General features: G+C 35.9%; 1 protein-coding gene across 1 annotated transcript in view; it reads right to left on the bottom strand.

The window, feature by feature from the left end:
- The window catches only part of RSF1 (remodeling and spacing factor 1), an 87313-nt gene that overhangs the window by 42133 nt on the left and 25152 nt on the right, over positions 1-20028 (bottom strand). The window contains exon 5 of the mRNA XM_004708849.2: positions 10701-10855. Coding sequence (XP_004708906.2) covers positions 10701-10855 — 155 coding nt within the window. The remainder of the gene's footprint in view (positions 1-10700; positions 10856-20028) is intronic.

The raw sequence follows: 20028 nt of genomic DNA, 5'->3' as shown, positions 1-20028 counted from the left end.
AGCAAGTGTGCTTATGACAGTTTTTCTCATTTCATGGCTGTAGAACTCCTATACTGTTATTTTGGTAAAATATTAAAATTAAAGAAAATTACTATCTGCGATCACCTAGCTCAATAGCTCCTTCCAAGCTGTGATCTGAACCAGAGGCTTGTCTGTGAAAGGATATCTGGCTAGTAAGTTTTGAGCATGCACGATGCACAGAAAGTACAGGAAGGAACTCCTTTAAGACTTTTGGTGTAGATGTTTTGTTTGGGCCATTAAAATACTCTTTGTATGGAGAAATGTATAGAGAGCAAAACCACTGTTTTGAAATCCATGAATGATAATTTTTAAATTTCTTTGATTCAAGCCACAATAAATTCAGAGTACTTAACTTCAACAGTTTCTCTAATCAAAAACTTCTAGTTATTTACTCTAAAGCCTGTGGTATGCTTTAAGTCAAGTTTCCTGGTTTGTAGTCAATCTAAGATGTAGTTATATGAGCTATGCACAGTGACCTTTCCTCTATGGAAAGAACACTCGCTCATCAGCATAGACATGACTGTCCAGAATAATGGGGTCACATTAGTTAGTTTGATGCTTCCCATAGGCACAAATCTTTCACACAACAAACAACTGTTCATGACCAAACAAAACCCCACAGCTTTCTATGTATTTTTGGTCCTCTATCTTTTCTACATAAGTCAAATTGGATATAAATATGAATAGATGGTGATGATTTAAATATACATATATGTATACATATACTTTCTTTTATTCCTATATAAGGATGGCAATAACACATGCATCTATCTGGTTACCCAATATTGTTCAGAATACAAGTCTTTAACATGTTAACAAAAAGAGTAACATACTTTATGCCCAGGACGAAATTTTTTCCAAACACTATCCATGAGCCTTTATTTGCATAACATAAAAGCATTTCTTTCAGCCTTTAAAACTAGTATTCACCCTCTATAGAAAAGTCAAAAGTTTTAAATGACTAAACAGGCTAGGTGAATAATAAATGAATTAAGTGGACAGAAGGCCAGATAAGGCAACTGTTAAACATAATTTTCTTTTAACTATATAAACATATACAACCTAGACCAGTGGTTCTCACCTTCCTAATGGCACACCCTTTAATACAATTCCTCATGTGGTGGTGACCCCCAACCATAAAATTATCATTAGGGAGACGTCGGACAGGGCAAGATATGACAAAATACCAATTTATAAACTAACAAGGGCTCATGAGGGAAGGGGGAGGGGGAGGGAGGGGAAAAATGAGGACCTAATGTCTGGGGTTTAAGTGGAGAGAAAATGTTTTGAGAATGATGTACAAATGCGCTTTACACAATTGATGTGTGTATGGATTGCGATAACAGTTATATGAACCCCTAATAAAATGTTTTAAAAAAATTATCTTCATTGCTATTTCATAACTTCATAGTAATTTTGCTACTGTTATGAATCATAATGTAAATATTTCATATGCAAAATGTATTTTCATGGTTACAAATTGATAATTAAAGCATAGTGATTAATCACAAAATATGTAATTACATATTGTGAGATATTTTTTTCTAATTACAAATAAACGAAATTTTGTCTTGAAACATGGTGTAGCATGGTTAACAGTCTTCACGCTGGGTACGGGTACTTGTATGTGGGCGTATCTGCATGTGGGCAGACCCGCCTGGAGACAGATAGAGGAGTGGTGCCTCGGTTCCCAAGACCACTAGAAATAATGTGGTCTTTAGCGACCCCTGTGAAAGGGTCTTCTGACACACCCCCACCGCCACCTCCCCCAAGGGGTCGCAACCCACTGGTTGAGAACCATGATCTAGACATTTTATTTAAAATAAAAAACAAAACAAAAATTTAGTTTATTTTATTTCATATTATTTTTATTTGGAATCAGAAAAAAAAATTTCCCATTGAGGACAATATTGGATCCTACACTTTGTATTCAACATAGAATTTAACCTTGAGCCATTTAATAAGGAGCCATGTTTATATGAGAAAACCAGCTTTTCCTCAGCACAAGTATTGTATTGAAGAATGCTTTTTATATAGAGGACACCTACTCTCAGGAAAGTCACATGATTTTAATAATTGAAGGCAATCATCAATTCATTTTCCAAGTATACTAAACTTCCCTTCAGTAATTTGCTCTATCATTCTCTACGCCAGGGCACCAACATTAAGAAAAGGAATTAAATTAAATTAAATTTTCTATAAAGTTTTTTCTTTATAAATTTAAAGATAGGAAACCTATTCCAGAAGTTAGATCATATTAATTTTTAGATACAAATGACAAATAGGAAAATGGGCCAGATTATTCCTCATCTAATAAATTTCCCAAAGAACCAATATCCTGAGAAAGAGGAAGTCAGTTTATACAACAGCAATATCCAAAGGTTTTCTATGTGCAATATTGCTACGTAATTAATAGATGGAGTCTTTGAGACCATTTAAATTGGTAATTAAGAACGTTCCCACCAAAATCACATTAAGAATTATTCTAAAAAAAAAAAAAAGTTCTCCAAAAGCAACAACAACAACAACAACAACAAAAGGTTTAAACTAGCACCATCAAGATAGTGGCTTCCAAGGAGAACTTCTGGTACAATGAAATTTAAGGCAACAAAAGTTATGGCTATTGTTAAGATTCCAAAAAGAATGATCTTATAAGAGTTTTTCAAAGGACAAAAGATGACCGCAGGGGTTTATCAGAAAAAAAGTTGTAAGAAAATTGAACATAGCACTCGTTAAAAAAAAAATAGTTCAGGAAAGTTGGGCAAAGGAATTGTTTTTATCAACATGACAAAAGTCTGTTCCATTCTTTGAGATGGCAAGGACTGTTCTAAGGGAATTTTGTTGGGAAATCTTACCCACCCATCTACCCTACATCCTTCATCTTCCCACTTCAGACTTATTTTGTTCTACAAATTCAAAGAGCATTTAAAAGGAACACAAAATTGGAAACAGCCCAAAAGCCCATCAGCAAATGAACAAACTTTGGTACACACACAACTCAGGTGGAACAGAAGAAACTGTGCAGAGCAAAGTTAGTCAACCACACAAAAACATATATTGCATGTGACTGTTCCTTGAAGGATAAAAACCCAAACACTTAGCATACCAAAAGGAACAGACTTTGATGTTTCCCAAGGGAAGAAGGACATGGGTGGGAAGATGAATCAAAGGACTAGAAGACTTGGTTATAGACTTGGATGTAAAGGAGGACAAAGGTCTCAAAAATGGAAAATGAGAACTCAGAGGAATAGATTGGGCTAGAAAAAAGGAGTTAGGGTTGATGAGTGCTTTGAACAGTAGAATGCAGAACTGATATGGAAATGAAAGCCCACCCCATCTAATCTATGAAAGTAAAGAATAGCCAAACAATTTTCTAAAGTGGTTATACTAGTTCGCTCTTCAATTTGTAATGCTGGAAGCATTAAAATATATATAAATTATTGTATATTTTTTCATTTAGAGATTAACTTATTTTTGTTACTTCTCTTGTTGCTTTTAAGAATTAAATAGTCATTTTAATTAACTTCCCTTTATACTGAATCTTTAATTGTCGGACAATTTGGCATCCTATCTTTGCTTTGACATTGTGAAATTATGTCATGATTCCTTATTAATAACACTGCTTGAGGACTGTTTGGCTTTTTAGTTTCAGGTTTGGTGTTTTGCCTTAAATCTAGAAAATTGCTTTCTTCTCCATTCTCTAATATTCTTCACCTGAAATTCTGGGAAATAGTAATGTTAGACTAGCTTAAATTACCTTTTTATTTTCCATTAATTTGGGTTTTTTTGAACTCTTTTATGTATTTTTCTGGATCAGTGCTTCAATTCAGTATTTCTCCCTCTATCTGTGAATAATCTTATAGTTAAATTATTTTAAAATTTCAATCGTGTTCTCCAGTTTTGGGTAATACTTTGAAATTTTTCATGAAAATATTAGACTAAGATTTTATAGTGTGTGTACACACACACACACACACACAAACACACACCCCATAAGCTCTTACTCAGGGCATGTACATTCATGTATAATATGCTTACTTTCCATTTGCCTCTCTTTTGTTTTTCACATCGGGATATTTTTAAGCTATATGGTCATAAGGACACGCATCTGCTTAGTCATCACTTAGACCACATCCACGGTGCTCTTTGCCCTGTGTAGTCTGCAACGTCACAACATAAACGACTTACTACAGTTTTACAAAAATGTGTGCAAAATGTTTGCCAACCTACCTTAGTTTACAAAAGTAACTCAGAGGGAAGACAGCCTAATTAGCACACACAAAACAACAAAAACAGAAAATGTGTATTGCTTTGGAAAAAATAAAAGGAACACAATTTGAATCCCCTCCAGAATATCGAAATGTTCTATAAACCAAAGCATGTAGGATTGTTAGGAAACCAGTTAGAGATAGAAAGATTGTCTTCAGAAGTATATAGACCTACATGGAGGTTATGTGAAGAAACAACAGTCCTCATTTTGATAAAAGTGTCTATGATTTTGTAGTAATTCTTTCTGACTTATCCTCATATACTAAAAAATACACGATGGACACCATATGTGGGACTCTCCAAATGCGGTGATTCTTCTATTTGGCCATGGGAACCCTATGTCTGTAGGAAGCTAAGCTTGTAGAACTGTAATAAGAGATAGTGGGTTCTATGGAACACAAGACTTTTTAAGACAAAGCAACTCCTGCACCTACCCAGTGTGAATCCCATCTACTTGCTCTTAAGGTTGTCACCTGGGGAGAAGAGAGAGCTCCTGGATGGCCATATGAGCTGCTGCATGGACTGCTGCAGGGATTACGCCTAAAGACAGAAATACCAGATGTTGTTCCTGCTGGCAATCTATAACTCGTCCTACATTGATCTTAATAGACTCGACGCCAATGTGGTCTATACTGGATTTGAATGTTTACATAGCTAAACTCAGAAGAGCACATATGGGCATTGCAGACCTCATAATACATCAGATTACTATATTGTAAAAGCCCATTCATTAGGCTAATTGTTAACCCACTTATGATGAAAATTTTGAGAGTTTGTCTAGATGACAAAATTCATAACCAATACCATGGCCAGGACATGTACCACTTTTAACTTTTGTCACACAATTTCCTAGATAATGAGGAAGTGACGTGATTTAAGTTCTGTTTTTCTAAAATGTTATAACCTTGAATTTAAGGTTTATAATAGATCTTATGCCAACAGTCAAAGGCGTAGATTATCTTTTCTTAGTTTGACCTGCTTACAGCTATACTTAAAAATTTCCCCTTAATACACAGTAATAGTTATTGCCTAAAATTGGGCCCACGAAGGAAGCATATCCAAATTGCCTACAGTTACATTAAAATTCTCAAGACCACAAATAAAGCTACTTTAGTGATATAATTAATAAGTACTATTATCAGCTACAAAAAAAGCATAACAAGTGATCTATGTTCTTATCCCATTTGTCCCCTGCAATATATTCACTCAGAGAAAACATACTTCTAATTGGACTTCAACACTCTTGCTGCACATAAATTCAACATCAAAGAGGTTTGCTGCTTATGTAATGTTGTTCTTCTTTAGAACATGAATGCATAGCATAGCTTTCAGGAACAAGCTACCTTGAAGTTTCAGTCCTACCCTTACCTCCCAGTTTCTTTCTCAGCATCCATCTTTCTACTACCCAGGATAATTTTTACTAGAGATTGTTTCATCACACAATCATAATATACTTAACAGTGCATTACTTTGCCAGGTTGAATTTATGCATTTGTATCAGATATCATGTTAGCACCACGTTGCCAAATATTTCAACTGTAGAAATAAATATCCTTCATTTCTGCCAACAATGATCACCTCTTATTTTTTCTTAAAATATACAGAGATGTTTTATCTACCTCTTCCCATATTTGATAAAGACAAAGATAATAAGAAATGTTTTTATTTTAACTGTATTACAAGAAAAAAATGTAAGCATAAGGCTAAGTAACTGGGATTAAAACCCAGTTTTATAGGGATTATAAGAAGGGATGTGGTCTAGGGTAAACAGAGGAGCTCTAGTTAGTACAATGGTTAAGAGTTTGGCTATGAACCAGAAAGTTGGCAGTTCAAAACCAGAAGCCACTCTGTAGAGGAAAGATGTGATTCTATAAAGATTTACAGGTTTGGAAACCCTCTGGGGCAGTCCTACTTTGTCAAATAGGACCACTATGAGTAGAGATTTGACTCGATTGCAATAGGCTTGTGATCCTCCACCCAGCAGTGTCCACCATTATCCAGCTACAGCCAACTGTTGACATGGGAGTGGGAAGGTCCTGCATTGTCACGTTTCCTCCTTTTAAGAGAAACTAGAAATCTACATTGCTTTGGGAAACACCTCTAATTTTAAATGTTAGCAGCAATTCCAAGTTTCTAAAATTCATACTCTATATAAAAACACGATGTTCACATTAAAAAATTTAAACTGTTCATTGCATATAATAGCCAAAAAGCAGAAATAAGCCAAATATTCATGAGTGGATGAATGGATGAATAAAATGTGGTATTTTCTGTATAAAACCAAACTCTCTGTCATCGAGTCAATGTTGACTCATGCCAACTCCCTGTGGGTTTATGACACTACGAACTGTTAACAAGTCTTTCTCCACGGAGTTGCTGGTGGTTTTGAACCATGCAGATCACAGCCCAACGAGTGACCATTCCACCAAGGGTTCCAACTAAGGAGGTCTCAAAAAGGAATTAGAAAATAACAGAATTTGTAGAGAAATGTTATTAGAATATAACAGAATTTTTTGACTGTGAATACTTGGCACACAATTAAGACCCCATGCAGGTGTTCTTCCTCAGATCTTTATCCTATATAACACAATCAAGGGGTCTCTATAAAATAAAACTTTAAAGATAAAGGAATTTTCCCACGAATTTTCCTCTTCTTTTGGAAGCTTCTTTGTTGTTGTTTTTAATATATTGGGGACAGATCCCCAGTGGGTCTACACTACTGAAAGGGTGAAAGTAGTGAGACCACATCTTTGTATAATGAAATATGTGGCTATAAAAAGGAATGAAGCACTGAATGCTATAACATGGACAAACCTTAAAAACACCATGCTAAATGAAAGAAACCAATACACATAAAAAGGTATGACCCCATTATATGCAATGTCCAGAAGAGGCAAATTCTTAACCACAGCAAAGTGGATTAGTGGTTGTAAAGGCTAGGAGGGAGGATTACAAGTAGCTTAATGGGTACGAGGTTTCCTTTGGTGGTGATAGAAATCTGGAATTAGATTCTAATTCTGGAATTAGATTATGGTGATAGCTGTACTATACTGTCAATAGATGAAATTTTATGCTTTCAAATGATTTAAATGGCAAATGTTATGGTTATGTGAATTTTAACACATATTTTTTGGTGATTAAAGAACAGAGTATATAGGACAGTTCTACTCTGTTCTATAGGTGTTTCCTAGACTGAGATCTTCATGGAGCATGATGCCAGCTCTTTTTTAGAGATTCTACCTGAAATGATATAGGAGACCATTGATAACAAAAGAAGAGTTAAAATAAGAGCTAAGGTTTCCACTGAAATTTTAGTTCAAGAATAACATTCAACAAATAATTAAGAGCCAAAAAAACCTCAAGGCTGGAGCTAGGACTGGCCCTAATATAAGTGCAATAAATATAATCAAAAGTATTAGTGGAGCTAAGGAAAGATTTTCCACAATGACCTAACAGCATTTCATGCAGACAACACCATGACAAAGCCACAGCAGTAATGCCCAAGACACATTGAGAAAACAAATGCATTTAGATAACATGGAACCAGTGATCACATGAGGAAATAATAAGAGACCCTGAAATCCTGAATGGTAGTCTCATAAAATTATAGACTTTTCAGGAGATAATTCTACTAATCTTACAAACAAAAGCTAACCATTATTTAGTCGGTGAATTTTCTAGATCGTTTGCTTCTACCACTCCCATTTTTCTTCTGGGTGGGGGCAGGAGCTTACCATTATGGGCAATGTATTTCTTTTAACAAAAGAAATAAAATTAATTACCTTACTGGGGGGTTAGCTATTAGATATAAAGTGTGGCAATTTAACTAATGAGCTATATCAGCTGTAACAAGGAGTGGCAGTTTTATTCTTAAGTTCCCATTTCTTTTTCCTCCTGATGACTGGTTTACAAATATGAAACTACAATTAAATTTAAACTTTCATTCATATTTTGCATTAGCATTTTAAATACGGTAGACATTTTAAAAAACTGCTTCAAGTTTTTTCCTGGTCCCTAGCACCCACCCAAAGGCAGTTTTTGTTTTATATGGAGAGTCATAAAAATGAAAGACGAAAGTCACATTTCCTTGGTTTTGTCATAGAACCAGAAAGGGCTAAGACGCAGGGGTATGGGAGCCGAATAAAGTTCTCATTTCATCAACTGTGCATCTCAGAAGCACATGGACTCTGGAGAGACAGCCTGGGCTTGATTGCACATCTGCCACGAACTGGTTGTGGGGCACTGGGGAAATAACTTAAATTCCTCGGTCTCTCATGCTTCAATTGAAAGAAAGTAAGAATAAAAACGCCTGCCCCATAGGGTTATTAATACATGTAAAGCACTTAGAACAGTACTTAGCCTGAGATAAATGCTGTATGATCTGACTATGGTATAAGTTTCTCAAGAAAAAGGATTCTAGCCTGTTTTGTTTACTGAACATCCATGTCTATAATCATACTTGGCACAAAGCTTAATGAATAGGAAACAAGCTACCGTTAAAAGAAATGAAAGGTGACAAACACTCTATGAAATGGAAAGGAGAATAATACAGAGGATGAAAAGTCTTGTTCCCTACCTTTTTCAAAATGATGGCCTCCATCCACAGACTCTTTTGAGTATTAAAGCTTAAGGGTTCCTTCAGACATGTGTTCTGAAACAGCTTTGTGAAACTCTTGCTGTGTTAGTTTCAAAGGTTAAAAGAAGATTGCCTCTACAATCTTGCTGATTTTTAAATGTGGCCTCCTGACCAGAAGCACAACTACCCTCTGGTTTTCTTAGAAAGGGCAAATCAAGGGCTCTGCTCAATCACTCTTCCGCTCAGATTAAAAAATCCCCAGGTAAAAGTACGCATGCTAAAGTTTGTCCAATGTTACTTGAATTAGAATCATGTCACAGGTTTCAAATCTAGGCTCTGAGACTTTATCATCTCTAAAACTTGGGGCAAGTCTCTAAACTTCCTGGTTTTATCATATGTAAAATTGAAACAATAATGTCAGGTACTTGAGAAAGAGATGGTAAGATATAAAAGAAATGCACATGCAAATACCTGGCAGATTGAAATTTATGATTAACTACCAGAAAGAGCTTTATTTTCATGAAGAACTGAATGTTTAATTTTCTCTCCTATTTAAACTGTACAACAGAATGTCCCTTCAATTTCAGTCTCAAATGGAAGCTCTCCTATTAGAAGTCATTGTACATTTACTATTCTGAACTTCTTTCTAATTTCTAGTCTCTTGTCTGGATATGTGGGAATAACCAAGTACATGAATCAATGCTCATACTGATGAAATGAACAAATAATAGTAAGTCTAAATGTAAAACTTATCCTTGGAAAATATTACTAAAAACAGGAAAGTCAAATTAATTTGAAATTAAATTTTAATTAGTGAAAAGCCCACAAATTTAATTTTAACATATGGAAAAGAATGTTTCAAATTAGAAATTTTGTTTGCAAATAAAATCACCATAAACAACTCACTGCCATTGAGTCCATTCTGAATCACAGCAACCACATAGGGCAAGGCAGTCCTGCCCATGTGGGTTTCCAAGACTGTAACTCTCTATTTATAGGAGTAGAATGCCTCACTTTTTCCCATGAAGCGGCTGGTGGTTTCAAACTGCTGACCTTGTGGTGAACAGTCCAATACTTAACCCACTACACCACCAGGGCTCCAATAGGAACATTATAGCCTACATGAAAAGACATATTTACTTTTTTCAACTAACACTTGCAGATGTGGGATGATTCATGAATAGTCCGTCAAACCATCAAACAAATAGTGTGAACATTTTTGCAAGAAACAAAAGTATAAAAAATGATCAAGCGGTTTCTTTCCCCTATCATTAAAAACTATCTTAACAAGAAAATAATAAAGCCAGCCATAATTGAGTATTAACTAAAAAGATGTAAGCCAAATTTTCAGTTGGTTTATTTATTTCCTTCTAGAATAGTCAGAACTTGGTTCTATTTCCTGGTAGTATGGTTAGGACTTGAATTGCTTAAGTTAAACAAAACAAATTGCTTAAGTTAAGTTAAACAAATTTGAATTACTTAAGTTAAACAAACACGTGGGGAAAACCAAGTTTAGTCAATTGAATTTACTATGTAATTTGAGTTTACTATGTAATTTCACATGAATAATTTACTTAAATTAGCAAAAGTTATTATATTCTATGGCTTACGCCTTTTTTTTATTTGGATTTTTCTAATGTTCTGAGTAAAATAACAAAGCTTTATTCAGGTTTTTTAGTGTCTGAACCTTTTAAAATAAATATTACCAGCTTCCTTTAACAAGACTTACAATTTTTCAAACTGAAATAGAATTCAGATTTATGTAGTTGGGAAAAGAAGTTAGAGAATGGAGAAAAGATTACAAAATAAAGCGAAACAAAACACACAAAAAAACCTTGTTTAGGTGCTTCTTCCTCTTTTCTGGTCTCGTCATCCTCCAGGCTGGGGCTTTCCCGGGAAGAGCTGTCCTGTTGGTTAGGGGGTTTCAGCAGCACAGGATCAATTTGTGCTTTCAGGAGTGCAAGAGTCTCTGCCAACTCGTTTCGATTTCTGAACAAAGGGAAAAAGAAGAGCATAAAAATCCTTGTTCTAAGGACCTTTCTGAATAGTACACACTGGAAATAAAAAATTAAAAGAAAAATACATTATGAATCCTAAAGCCACCTAGCCCCAAATAACCTTGAATTTAAAAAAGTTAAACACAATATATATTAAAATAAACAATTCTTCAAGCAGGACTCTTATTTTTTCCATTGATTATAATGGTAGTATAGATGTCTTAGGTTGAAAAAGGAATATAGGTAACTTTTAAAAGTATTATACTATCTCTATAGAACATGAAATCAATGTAAAGCTAACTTTTAAGAAAGACTTCGCTTACACAAAGTTATTTTAAATTCTAATTCACTTGAAAATAAATTATTTTCCACTTTTAGTTTTTTCTACTGCTATAAAATTATGATAAAAACCTTCTTAATTTTGGCAAAAAGATATTCATTATTAATGGCACCAATTAAAAACTGGCTATTTTTGAGTTGCTGACTTTGTTTTGTCAGCAGTAATTTATACTTATAGGAATAAAATTCAAATGATCTAACAATAGCAAAAGATTTCAAGTAAGAATTACTCTGTAAACTCTCTTTACCACCAGAGGTGCCAGATGACCACATCAATTTTCCTTATGAGTGAGAAAACTCACTTGGATATTTCTGCTGCTCAGAATATCCAAGAGTGTAATGGTGAAGGTAAAAGGCAAACACCAGACTAAATTGGAAAACTTAAGTTTGACTCTGTTACCAATGGTCCCTGATGTGTGTTCTTAAAGTGCTGTGTACACAGCTCTAAGTCAATGTGATTAATGTTAAAATAAAATGACTTGTTTTCTTCTTTGTCATGTTAGATGCCCCTTAGCTTCCTTTCTCTTTCCATCCCCATCTCAGCTATACTTTATTGGTTGAGTACAGGGACAGTAACTAATTAAATTGTTGCTTTTGTTGGTTTGCTGTAAACTTGGCTCCAATCATGATGCCCTTATGTACAAAAAAATGAAATGTTGCTCAATTCTGTACCATCGCCATGACCTGTGATGCACTGCATTTCATTCCGTTATTGCTATTGTTTTGTCAACCCATTTCACTGAGTGTTTTCCTGGATCCAGCCGGTTCTATTTACTAAATCTGATGTCCTTTTTTAGCAACTGGTCTTTCCTGCTGACTTGTCCAAAGTAAAACAAGACTGAGGCTGAGTGCTTGGGGAGCATTCGGGTTGCGGTCTTCTAACAGGTTTGTTCATTCTTCTGGCAGTCCTTGTGGATGCTACAGTAAATTACTTAGCACAGGTTTCTAGCCATAGTCTTTAAACTCCCCCCCAATTATTTCCTGATGAGCCTGGGTAAAAAAAGGTGAAGGATGAAGCTTATAGAATTGTATGATTCAGTTGTGAATGATGAGGGTTAATTATGATTGTTTAAAACTGGGCAATCTAAAAAAGGAGATTGGTCAGCTTTGCCACCCTGCCGGGTTTAGAAGGAGTCATTGCATAGGCAGGAAGGATGTGTCTCATGAAGAAAAAGCTAGGAGTGGAGTATGTCCTCTAGAATCTGCCTGGATCCGGGTGCAGAAACCTGAAGCGGCTGCAGAACCAAGAACTAGGAGCCAGAACCCATGAGGGGGTTGGGGGAAAAACGGGTCACAGCCCACATGAGTAAAGCTGAGTGTCTTTGGGCAGGAGGCTCACCTGTGAGTGGAGCATCTCTAAGCATGTAACTGACAGCTAGAGCCAAGCACCTTTGGCCTGAGTGCCTTGGTGTTGAAGATTATAGGGGTGTGGCATGCCACTGAGCATTCATTCTCAGCAGTGATAAGCGGTTTACAACATTGCCAGAGTAGGGCAGAGGCCAGGTCAGGCCAAGCAGTTGAGGATTGCAGGGCCTGACCAAAATCTGTGTCCTGAATATTTCTGATCCTGAATTGTAATCTCTTACCTAATAAATCCCACAATTGTGAATATAGTCTTGATTTGTGTGTGGCAAATGCAATGAATTGTCAAAACCAGCTGAGAAGTAGGATGCTGTGGGAGAGACAGCTGGTGTCAGAACTGGCAGAGAAGGTTGAGGGAATAGCTGACCTCAGGCCCATAGGAACCAGCTTTGGGTAGCTAATGCCGATTCTCCTTCCCTAGCGAAATCTGAGGTCAAAAGCAGTCTCCGTGCACCTCTTTTAATGTATATTATCAATATTCTATGCAAACACAATTATATTGGTCTTTTTTCATTGTCCAGCTTTCACATGAATATGAGACACTAAAAAGCCTATGGCTTGAATCAGGCATATCTTGGTCATAAAGGTGACTGACTTCCTTATATTTTAAAACTTTAAAGAGGTCTTTTGCCACAGATTTACCAAATGTAATACATCATTTGATTTCTTGACTGCTGTTTCCATGAGTATTGATATTAGAATGAAATCCTTGCCAACTTCAATTTTTTTTAATTTTTATTGGTGCAAAGGCTGTGTAGTCTTTGATGTTTATCAGCAAGAATGTCAAATCCTCTTCATTTATGGCCAGCCACGGTTGACTGATCTGTGTATTCCACAGGTTGTTAATTGGAACCTTACTCCAATCTTGTCACGTTATTCTCTCAGCTTCTTAATTGTTCAGATTCTTTAACAATCCTACTGCATACCCTAATTGTGAAGCTATGCCACCAGCATGCCAAATACCAGAAAAGCTACCTGCGGTGGAGACAGATTGTAGCAGTTTCCAGACCAACAAAGACTAGGAAGAAATACTTGGTAATCTACTTTTGAAAATTAGCCACTGAGAACTTTAGAAAAAGCATTAACCTGGATAGATCAGGTTATATACAAGAAAGCTTCTAATTCACTTTTTCCATGAACTTTTTCAAGCGTCTTACAGTCTCACTAGGCCTAGTGTCTTTATCCATAAAGGACTGAATTTTTGAATATTATGAAATTAACTTTCTACAGAAATCAGTAATATTGCTACTGATAGAGATGTTTCAAAATAACAACCAACTATTCTATAGTGGAATGAACATACAGGACACATGTAGACAATGTATGAACATATACAATAGGAGCTTGGAATTTTGCATATAGAACTGACTAGATTATGAGCTTAATATAGAGTAAAGAAAATGAAGAATTAAGGACATACCCCAAGGGTTTTGACCGGAGAGAGAAAAGAGATGTCGTTGTTAATGAATAAGATGGGGAATACAGGTTGGTGCAGGAAAATTAAAAACTCAATTTTGGACTATTTGGGTGGTTCTGACTTAATTCTAAACTCTCACATTCTACTATCTGTACCTGAAATGCATTTAAACTTTGGTGTAATAGGGTGTATCACACTAACCAGTAGATTCTAACAAATGGTTTCTCTTGTCTAGGTCTAGGAGTTGTTCAGAGTGTGAGTAGCAGTAGATGCTAAATCTTTTAGGGACTATTAAAATGATAGACCAATTCATTTAAGGAGGGGAAAAAAAGTAAGTGCCTACCTTTTCCATCACACACTAGGATGATCTCCATCACAGCTCACATTATACTGTATTTTTTTTCATTGTTTTATTGGGGGCTCATACAGCTCTTATCACATTTATACTTTATTACTATGAACTGTCTCCCTGTATCTTCCTCAGATGACAGAAAGTTACTTCTGCTTTTCATCAGGTTTTAAATATTTTCCTACTATATTAATTTGTGCTATAATACAAATGAATATAACCCACTGCTATTGCGAAGATTCCAACTCACAGCAACCATATAGGAAAGCTCCTTAGAGTTTTCAAGAGCAGACAGCTGCTGGTGGATTTTAACTGCCAATATTGCAGTCCACAGCCCAATGCTTAACACAATGTACCACCAGGGCTCCTAGAAATGACTGTGCCAAACAAAAACACTAAAATAGATAAACAATTTGAATTACAGAGGCAGCTGGTTTATAACAAAATATCTTAAGAATTCATGAGTATTAGAAACATTTCATTTGGAATGATTTCTAAGTCAACAGATCTTGAGTTTCTCCGAAACACATTTCTGTCTCAGAAGATGGGACATCAATAAGGAAATAAGAATTCTCTATTTGCAAGTACAATGCTTTTTACTATTCATACCTCAGGTTTGAATTATCTTTCATTTGAATCCACAAGAGCTTCTTAAAGGCATGGGGCCATGTCTCTGCATTTTATAACACAAAACAGTGTATCCATAAGGGAGGTTCTGATGTTCATGGGAAAATGGAATTAAAAGAAAATGGAACTTTTTTACAAACTTTTTGAATCCCCAAGTATATAGCAAGTCCTTAGTAAAGATCTGCTATATGGCAACAGAATTTAGCAATTGTTTTCTATCTTTTCAATATAAATTCTAAATTTATATACACCATCAATAGTATTAATAGTGTTAAAGAAGTAACATTACTGAGCGCCTACTATGTACCAGGCACAATGCTAATAAGAGTTTTACATAAATTAGTTCACATAATCCCAAATAACCTTACTTCATAGGTATTATTGTTACTATTACTAAGTCTGCTGCACACGACCTCTTTAGAGTGTTGAAAAGCGAGTAATAAGGCGTGCCTGACCCTTTGTATTTTCAATCGTCCATGTGCATGTCAAAGTTGGATAATGAATAAGGAAGAACTGAAGAATGGATGCATTTGAATTCAAGTGCTGGCAAAGAATACTGAAAGTACCACGGACTGCCAAAATAACAAACCTATCCGTCTTGAAAGAAGTACAGCCAGAAAGCTCCGTTGGACATGTTGTTAAGAGAGACCAGTCCCTGGGGAAGGATAGTATTCTTGATAAAGTAGTGGGGAGAGGCAGGAAAAAGAGGAAGACCTTGGATAAGATGGATTGGCATAGTGGCTACATCAATAGGCTCAAATATAAGAACAATTGTGAGGACATCATAAGACAGGATTTCATCCTGTTATATATAGGGTCTCAATGGGTTTGAACGGACTCATTCCTCACATGAGCCCCGGTGGCTGAGTGCTCGGCTACTAACCCATGGGTGACAATTTGAACCCACCAGTGACTTGATGTCTGTCTGCTTTCATGAGGATAACGCCCTGGGAAAGCCTTTGAGAAGGTGCTACTCTGTCCTATAGGCTATCTATACACAGCTCTAGGTTTGAGTTTTTGGTTTTGGTTTAATTATCACTTCCCAAGGAACAATGGTGGCAATAAATATTTATAACCTAGGATTCTATGGGGTAGGTCAAAGTTCTACTCTATCCTTAGGGTAGCTATGGGTTGGAATCAAGTCTATGGCACACAACAACATTATTACCTCTATAAAGGGATACTGAGGAGCAGATAAGAGAGTTAAAGTAAACTGCCTGAAGTCACAGCACACATGAAAGATAAGATTCAATTTCAGACAGTCTGCGTTCAGAAGTATTCTTAATTATGCTTGCATATTAGCAGCAAATATAAAATTGACAGTACACCAAAACCCAAATTCATTGTTCTTGGGTCAATTATGACTCACAGTAACCCTATAGGACAGAACAGAATTGCATCACAGGCTTTCCAAAATTGTAAATCCTTTAAAAAAGAATGGCGTACATCTTTCTCCTGAAGGGCACATGGGAGGGTTCGAACTGCCAACCTTTTGATCAGCAGCTAAGCACTTAATCACTATGCCAATAGGAATCCTTGAAAATGGTCTAACAGTTTAAAAGTTAGCTTTTAAAAAATGGTTATGAAACCATTAACAATTTAAAATTTTTAACTGAGGTTAAAGTTACATTATGTGAACTGATCTCTAATGTTCATCAGCTTGGACAAATGGATACACCTGTGTGATCCAAACTGCTTTCATCTTAAAGATTATTAGTATTGACACAGACAATTCCTTCATGTCTTTTCCTAATCACACCCTCTGCTCAAAAAAAAGAAAGAAGAAATTTACTATTTTGATCACTATTACCAGAGATTAGTTTTGGAAATTTGTAACTTTCTCTAAATGAAATCACACAGTATATATTTTCACTAATCAGCAGCAAACTTCTGAGATAAATCCATGAATTTATCTTAACTGATAAATCCATGCATTTACATAAATTGCATATATTATAGGTCATTTCTACTTACTGCTAAGCAACAGTTATTGTATAGAAATACTGTATGCTTTTTCATTCGCTGATAAATGAATACTTAGATTTATCAGTGTGGGTTTGTTAATAATACACGTTGGTCATAAAGTGGTAGTTTCTTTAAAAGGTAAACTGTCCACCTGTTTTCCCAAACTGACTGTAACCACATTAGCACACCGATGAGAAAATGTTAAGAGTTCCACAACCCTGACTAACATTTGCTTTGTGAGTTACTCATTTTAGTTTTTCTTATAGAAGTAGCACCTCACTGCAATTTCAATTAGGAATCCTGTAATAATAATGTTGCACACTTTTCCACGTGAATAAACTGTTGTGTATTATCTTTATGAATTGTCTATTTGACTTTTTGCCTATTTTAAAAATTGGGTTGCGTTTTTATTATTGAATTGTACTGGTTTATTATGGATTCTGGGTACGAGTTTTCTCTCAGATATGTTTGGGGAGTATTTTGTACGAGTAGATGGCATCTCTATTTTCTTATTAATAGCATCTTTTAATGAAACATGTTTAATTTTGATTAACTCCAATCTACATTCTGCTATTTCTGGGTAGCGTTTCTGTTTACTCCAAGATTGCGTTCTCTTGTGTGTGTTATAAAAAGTTGTATAAAATTACAATTTTTACTTTAAGTCCATGTATGGTATGAGGTACGGTGCCTCAGTGGTAAAAGATGGTTTGTGCTTGATTGCTACCAAAAGGTTGGCAGTCTGAACCCACTCAGTAATGCCATAAAAGAAAGACTTACCGTAGATACTAGAGTATAAGCTGAGTTTGTCGGCACATTTTTAATGCAGTTTTTGTGGTAAAATTAGGTGCCTCGGCTGATATTTGGGTTGGCTTAGACTCAGGTATATACGGTAGATAACTTCTTCCAGAAGATGACAGTCATTAAAACCCTATAGAGCACAGTTCTATTCTGAAATGCACTGGGTCATTAAGAGCCAGAATTTACTTTACATTAGCAGGTATATGATATGAGGTAGGGGTAGGCTTTTGTTCCCCCCATATTTCCATTTATTCAAGTATTATTTGATGAAAGCACTATCTTTGCTCCATTAAATTACTAGGGAGGCACTGTCAAGAATCACTTGATTAACTATGCATAGATCTATTTTGAGACTCTTCTGTTCTATTGGTCTATTTACTAATCTTTTCATCAATATCATATGCTCTCGATTACTGTAACATTCTAGTTAGTCTCAAAAACAGGTAGGACTTCTTTGGTTATTTTACATCTTAACATATCTATATAAAATTCAGAATATCCATAACAACTTTTATACAAAAGCCTGCTTTGTAAATAAAATTTTCATGAAAACATGTTTTCATACAATTAAAGACAAATAACATTAATCATATCATATCTTTGATTTACGGAATTATGACAAGATGACAAAAGAGGCAGACACGCTACACAGACCATCTACATTGAAGACACCGAGACCTCATGAAACAGATGCAGGTGCTACTCTGGAACCCTGAGTTTCAGAAGAAAGGATAGAGAAGTGGACTGAATATTGACTAGGAGAACAAGGAGGGCAAAAGTGATGACAGATGTAGCACGGCCATCTTTTGCAAGGCGCATTCCACCCAGACAGTGGCCAGTACATCAGTCTGATGCAGCAGATTTGCCCAGTGTCAAATGTCTTCACTGCTGCTTCCACGAGCTGTTGTGGTTCCACATAAAATGAAATTCTTAGTAACGTTAACCCATTCTCCATTTATCATGATGTTGTCTATTGGTCCAATGTAAGGATTTTGGTTTTCTTTATATTGATTTCCAATCCATATTGAAAGGTGCAGTCTTTGACAATTATATGACCCAACAATTTCATTCCTAGATATATTCCCAAAAGACTTTAAAGTAGAGAATCAATCAACAGTATATGAATGAAGAAGCAAAATATGGTACATATATACAATGGAATTGGAATACTCCTCAGTTATTAGGAGAAGTGAAGTCTTGATACATAGTACGATAGTGATGGAATGGGAAGATATCAGTGAGTAAAATAAGTCAAATAGAAAATGACAAATATAATAGAACCTCACTTATACAAAAATAAAAGGTAACTGCAGAGCCTAAAATGTCTTAGTGGTTACGAGGGTCATAAGGAAAAGGAAGGAGGGCAAGGAGACTTATTATTCCTGTGGAGTACTGAGTTTGGGTACGTGGTGATGGAAAAATTGCACTGATTAAGTTTAGGGCCCCATAACTATTAATAAGATGTATAAGAATAAAAAGTTAAATTGGTAACAGCTATGTGGTACATATTAATGGTACCTGACCATTTTGAGTTTCTCCTTCCCATGATTCTCCTACATCTTCCCCTGTGCACCAAAGACCTCCAGGGCGCGTCAGTTTATGTCATCCCACCACACCACAATCAAACTTGCCATCCAGGAGACACACGGTGCTCTCCTAAGCCTCTCTACTAAGCACCGCCCCAAGGGTCTATTATGGTGTGATTTCTTTGTCTCCAACTCTTGCCCAAGCTCTTGCTTTCCTGCTTACTCTTGCTCAGCTCTTCAACCACTGTTTCTCCCCACTCCGTTTCTCTGATCACCTCCACCTTGTTACTCCAATCTTCTTCCACCCTGCTTCTTTGCACTCCTTTTAGTCTGAAAAAGCCCAACAGGTTGTTTCTCAATAAAGCCTGTTAGTCGATATTCACATTCTGTTCCTGCCTCTTTTTCTTTCAGATATATCTATGACAACAACCTCCCCAAAAGCACAAGCAAACATCTCATGATATTTGGTGTCTTTGTCTGGAAGTTTAGGGTCATGGTTTCAAAGGACATAGTTAACGGACTTAACTGACTATTCTGCCTCCTAGCTCATATCCTATTGCCCAGGTCCTTAAAACCTTATAAGCAGCCATCCAAGACAGAAGAGTCGGTCTCTCCTCTCCTAAAGCAACAAAGAAAGGAGAGTCAAGACTACCCAGTGCCATTAAGTTGATTCTAACTCAAGGAGACGCCACAGGACAGAGTAGAACTGTTCCTTTGGGTTTTCAAAGCTGTGAATGTTTATGGGGCAGAAAGCTCATCTTTCTCCCTCAAAGTCGTTGAGG

The sequence above is a fragment of the Echinops telfairi genome, unplaced genomic scaffold, assembly GCF_000313985.2.
Source record: "Echinops telfairi isolate 266 unplaced genomic scaffold, ASM31398v2 ScPeMD7_1713;HRSCAF=2227, whole genome shotgun sequence".
NCBI classification, from domain to species: Eukaryota; Metazoa; Chordata; class Mammalia; order Afrosoricida; family Tenrecidae; genus Echinops; species Echinops telfairi.
This window is presented reverse-complemented; position numbering and strand designations above follow the sequence as displayed.